Source organism: Bactrocera tryoni, chromosome 1 (assembly GCF_016617805.1).
Source record: "Bactrocera tryoni isolate S06 chromosome 1, CSIRO_BtryS06_freeze2, whole genome shotgun sequence".
Lineage (NCBI taxonomy): Eukaryota > Metazoa > Arthropoda > Insecta > Diptera > Tephritidae > Bactrocera > Bactrocera tryoni.
Window position 1 is genome coordinate 89,593,087 of NC_052499.1, and position 6,167 is coordinate 89,599,253.

Sequence of the window (6,167 nt, forward strand, 5' to 3'; positions counted from 1 at the left end):
CCCACCCCTCTGCCGTTATTTGCAGAATTGTGTGCTTGGCTACCTGACCAATAACCAAATGAAGCGGAGTAAGCTCCATCAGAACCTCCAGTGCTGCCGTTGGACAAGTGCGCATTGCGCCCGTCATGCAGACACAGGCTAGCCGCTGCAGCTTCGATAGCTTGATCATAACCGAAGTTTGCGACGCTATTGAGGCCCAGGCCACCGCCCCGTAAGTGATTATTGGTCGCACTATCATGGTGTACAACCATCTTAGGATCCTTGGCTTGCAGCCCCAGGACTTTCCGCCAGCCGGTTGCACACCATTAAAGCTTTTGTTGCCTTGACCAGGGTCAGTTCACATGCTGCTTCCACCGCAAGGTAGAGTCTAGCATCAAACCTAGGTATTTGACACTGCTGGTCATTCCTATCTCCATGCCCCCAAGTGTGAGATTCCTGAGACCGGGTAAGGACCTACGTCTCGTAAACGGGACTACGGTCGTCTTGGAGGGATTGATGTTTAATTCAACCTCCTTACACCACATCTTCGCCAGGTTTAAACCTCTTTGTATTAGGTCACAGAGAGTGTCCTCGTATGTTGCCTCTTGCTATAATTACAATGTCGTCCGCATACCCTTGGCAGCGGATCCCCATTGTTAGTTAGCAGTACTAATAGGTCGTCTACGACCAGACTCCATAGCAGGGGTGATAACACACCTCCCTGTGGGCAGCCTCTTGTTGTGCCAAGACGAATCCTCTTATCACCTACTGTGGTCTCAGCAACTCTGGTACGCAATACAGCTTCAATCCATCTGCGCACCGGTGCTGCCACATTCCTTTTTCTCCAGTGCCTTGGCTACACTTTTATGAGACGTGTTGTCAAAGGCACCTTCGATATCCAAGAACGCGCAAAGCATCACCTCACCATGCTCCAGTGAACTCTCTATTTCAGAGGTCATCTGGTACAGAGCAGTGGTGGATCTACGCTCAGGCATGCTGAGCCCATGCAGTGGTGCTCTCTTTAGCACTGTCGACCTTATTTCATGGTCCATGATCTTCTCCATGGTTTTTAGTAGGAAGGACGTTAGACTGATTGGCCTGAAGGATTTCGCCAATGAGTAGTCCTTCCCATCACCTAGTGCCGAAGATCACCTGATGTCCTCCATACTTCAGGGATGCGACATTGCGAGGCTTCCCTGGCAGCCGAATCAGTTGGGGCTAGTAAATACTGCTCCCCCTGTTGCAACAGGCGCTGGAAAAATACCATCCACTCCCGGAGACTTGAATCTCTCAAAGAGGCCATTGCCCACCGGATCGAGTCCGCCGTAAAAAGCTGTTTTGCGATACTCCAATCTCGCGGGATGGCCTGTGTTCGATCAGCTTAGGTAGACACTGGTCCACCTGAACCGTCTCCGGGAAGTGCGCCCGCAGAAGCTCCGTTCGCTTCTGTCCTCTGCGCTTGTCGTGAATGTCCCATCTCCTCTTTTTTATTGCAACTACTGGCGTCGTTTGTGCCTCTGGCCAGAGCTTTGTGCAGCCGGGCGCCTCCGGCGTTGAGCTAACGTTCTCGCAGAAACTCCTGAAGCTAGCCTGCTTTGCAGACCTAATCTCCTTATTGTATAATGTGAGATGGCTCCTATATTCTTCCCTGAACCCCGTACGTTTCGCTTTGTTGAATAGGCTGCGTACTTTTTTCCGGAGGTCTGATGGTTCCCTTGACCCACCAGGGACTATTTCGCCTGTCAGTGGTCACTTTAAGGGGGCAGCTGCCATGATAAGCGTTAATGACAGACTCGTTTAGCTTAGATAGCCTAATCTCTAAGCCTGGGCCTGACACGCTGCTATCAGTCTGCCCCCCCCTGCTCAATTCCACACTTAGTATATCCCTGAAGGCATCCCAGTTCGCCTTCCGAGGGTTGCGTCTGGGGGGAAGTTTTCTGACCTCTACCCTTAGCGTGAACCTTAAAATTCTGTGGTCTGACATGGAGGGCTCCGTAGAGACCCTCCATTGCGAGACCAACCCATTTGCAGGCTCATTGCTCAAGGTGAGGTCCAGTACCTCCCTCCTGTTTATAGTAATGAAAGTGGGTTCACACCCCACATTCTCTATAACTAAGTTGCTTCCTATTATAAATTCTAAAAGGGACTCACCTCTTGAGTTGCAGTTCGTACTGCCCCATTCCACATGGTGGGCGTTTGCATCGCACCCAATTATTAGGGGAAGCCTGTGTCTTCTGCAATGCTCCACCAGCCTTTCCACCATCTCCGGGGGTGCCGTGGGTACCTCCCCTGGGAAGTAGGCTGAAGCCAGGACGAAGTCCTTGCCTTCGAAGTCCCTGGCTTGCACCGCCACCAGATCCTGCGTCAGGAACTCTGAAATACAAAAGACTTCAATGTTATTCCTGACAACTATGCATGTTCTGGGTCTATCGCTAGAGAGATCCCAGATTACCTTATTTGACTCCGTTTTGAGGCCTTTAACCTCTCCTCTATGGACCCAAGGCTCTTGGATCAGCAGTATGCCCAGCTTCTCCACTGTGAACCTGTTCGCTATGACAGCCGAGGCTGCCGCCGCGTGGTGCAGGTTCACCTGGGCAATTTCCGTGTTGACGGCCATTATAATATTGGTTCGAGGAAGGGTATAACCTCTTCCCCGCCGTCAATCACGCTGCCGTCCGGTGGGTCTCCTAACCCTTCAAGGAGTTCCTGCGTGGAGGGTAGCTCTGCTCCCTGACCGCAGGAACTAGCATCCGGGACGTCGATGGACGCCGCTGGCATTGCCTGTCCAGTCCGGCTTTCACTATGCTGGGACGCCACCTCGTCGACCTGCATTGCTGCTGCATCCGGGGGTTCCACAGTCTTCTTAGTGTTACTAACAAACATTCATTTTTATATATGTACATATGTATGTATGTATGTAACGTTTGTATGGGGGAAAAGAAAAGGGCTGTTTTTAAGGGTTTTCCGGAAATTATTCGAATTTTTCGCGCCGTAAAAACCGTCTTTGAACTTCAACGAACATTTAAGAAAAAGAATTAGCAAAATTGGTCCAGGCGTTATTGAGTTATGCGCGTACATACATTTTTAATATTCATTTTTATTTACATATATACATAGATGATGACGAGAAAAATTGATTTCTTTCATTTGCTCCTCCATCATTAACTTACAACACAATTATCTGTGTGAATTCTTGAGTCCTAAACAAAATAAATATTTCATTAAAATTTAATGATCCTTAATTTAATTGTCTTTTCCTTTCTCAATCTGTAAAATGCTGAAATGAATAGTTAGTACGAGAAACTTTAAACTGGAATTATCTGGAAAAGTGAAATCTCCAATTTCTCAGAACTGTTAGAGGAGTTTTGCAAACAAATTAATACAAGAAAAATGATTAATTCTTGATTCCCCAAATATAGCCACATAGTCGATCATCTTCCGATAATTTTATTTTACCCTGAACAGAGTATATATAGATATACATATATAGATTTCCATTTTAGATGGTAATATAAGATGCTCTCAATCCCCTTAGAGATTTATCGAACTTGCTGATAACATAAACATTCTTTAAATATTCCATGCGTATATATTTTTTGTTTTTCAGCTTAATTTGCAATTATTATAAATTGTTTAGATTAGTAGTTGTCCTAGACTTTCTTTAGTAGTGGCACAAGCATCTTAAGAAGGGGTCTGGCAACGGCGATGCCGATACCAATTGCACCACGTTTGACCACAATACGCTCTTCACTGGGCGCTGCTGTGGCACTTGGTGTGTAGAGGACCTAGAAAGTCACAGGATAATTATAACAGTTTAAAATGCTTTACATTTCTTTTATTTACCGTAAGTAAAAGTGGTATCAAAATACATATGATGAGAGTACCTTTCATGGCTGCCATTCTGATTAGAACTTAGCGCTACAATATGAAAACTCCGTATTTATTCAAAATTCTATCGATAGTGTAACACGTTACTGTTGCCAGCACGATTTTTTCCTCTTTTGTCGTGAACGTTTAATTAAGTACTTTTTTAAAAATGAAGGCAACTTAAACTAATAAAAATATATAAATACATACATATACATACTTATTTAAAATGATTTGGAAAAACTTTTGCTCCAAAGGGATCGGTTTGAATGAAAATAAATAACATTTATTCAAATAAGTTAAAAAGGCAAAGCAATATCAATCGGATGATTAAGTTTGAGATAATTATTTACATGTTGGGTCGTTCTCAAAGAATTTCCGTTTGATGCCAACAGCTGATCTAATTGCATTTTTTCGCAGCCAACTCACATTTAACCGCTTTACCCTTATATAGGAATAGTGTTTGTTTGGTGCACCATCGAAGATGGAATATCGTCAACAGCATTTTCGATGTATTTTAGTGTTTCATCACAAAAGTGAAAATTAAAATGCAATTCAAGCAAGGCGAACATTATGCCATGTGTACGCATAAGATGTCTTGGCCAAATGCCCCGATGTCGAAATTGGTTTGTAAAATTTCGTTCCGTCAATTTCTATCTTAATGATGTCTCCCGTCCTGGAAGGACTCTTGAAGACTGTGTGGAGAAAATAAAGTCGTTTGTCTATGCAAATCGCCGAATAACAACTGTAGAGATTGCTGAAAGATTAAATTTGTCTACCAAAAAAGTTGTTCGCCTAAACAAATTAAGTGATGCACTTATACAGAAGAGACCAGAATTCATCAATAGAAAAGAAGCTGTGTTAGTTTGATGACTCGTCTTTTGTTCCGGTCTCTGAAATTTTTTTTGGATGGGAGAACCTTCAACTCAAATCAGGACAAAAACGGTTTCATCGGAGCTTTCTTGATATTTTTTCGAATAAAAAGAAACATTCCAATGAAATCGATGGAAATTGATAATTACGCCTGGCCTCAAATTTTGAAAGAAGCAATTGACAGTTATTTCTTTCAATGTGAATTAAAATTATTAATTTTCGAAACAAATACTCCTTGAACGTCGTGACTGCAGACAGCCTATCAAGCAGTACGAAACTATCAATTCCACCTAAATCTTCAAGTTAACCAAACAAATCCTTGCATGCCCTGTCGGTTATTAATAAATAATTACAGACATTTTTTCATGCTCGCAACATTTATTGTAGAAATCTAACAAAGTTTAATTTAAAGATACCGTAGGCTCCGGATGTTCCGGGTTAGATGTTTGCCAATAAAGGTGCCAGTGCTTTTACTACTGGTTTGACTACTTTCACAACTTTAGCAAGATTGATACCCCTCTTCACCAAAACTGAATGTTCCGCTGAATCTTCCGCTGTAACTGCTGGTAGGACGATCGCCTTAAAAATGAGGATCATCAAATATAGTTCAAAATGCTCAATATATTTTAATATTTACCATCAGTAAGGCGGGTACCAACACGCAAACGAAGAAAATCTTGTTCCAGGTCGCCATTTTAACAGTTAATGTTGAATTGAATTGTGAATAGACTTGAACGGCGTGTAGTATTTATACAAGATTTCTGCACGAATACTTGTATACAAAAGTAAAAGTTTTATTGCTAGTTCACGACTTCTAATTTTTCTATATTTATCGTGCTCGAATTACAAAACGGCATACGGACTAAGTTTCCTAAATAAAGCTTTTAGTAAATATCGTTTGGAGACATAAAATTAAACTAAACATGTAATTTAAAATTTTATTTCCTCGTGATTTGATGACATATTTTTTATTCGCCGAAATATTTACTGGGTGACAATCTTATTGTGTTATTTTATAGATAGTAGACTCACTTAGCTTCATTACTTCATTTGCTTCGTTTCCGAGATATTTATTTGCATTAAAATCATGTGATTTAAACTAAGCTGGCCGACAGGGGTAATGCTCGAAAATTCTACGAAAAAATGCGGCGGCTTACAGAAGGTTTCAAGACCGGAGCATACTCTTGTAGAACCCCCAAAGGTGATCTAGTCACCGATGCCCTGAGCATACTTAAATTGTGGAGGGAACACTTCTCCAGCCTGCTGAATGGCAGTGAACGCACAATGCCAGGAGAAGGCGAACCCGATTCCCCAATCGACGACGATGGAGCCGACGTTCCATTGCCCCACCATGAAGAAGTTCGAATAACATTTACCCGCCTGAAGAACAACAAAGCGGCAGGGGCCGATGGATTGCCGGCCGAGCTATTCAAACATGGCGGCGAAGA

At 42.9% G+C, this 6,167-nt stretch overlaps 1 protein-coding gene across 1 annotated transcript; it reads right to left on the reverse strand.

Moving 5' to 3' along the window:
• Positions 1–782: 782 nt before the first annotated feature.
• On the reverse strand, positions 783–2,596 carry LOC120780195. Its single transcript, XM_040112477.1, has 2 exons — positions 1,941–2,596; positions 783–1,077 (listed from the first exon to the last, which is right to left on the reverse strand). Exons 1-2 carry the CDS (start codon positions 2,594–2,596, stop codon positions 783–785), a joined length of 951 nt encoding a protein of 316 aa, XP_039968411.1.
• Positions 2,597–6,167: the final 3,571 nt, after the last annotated feature.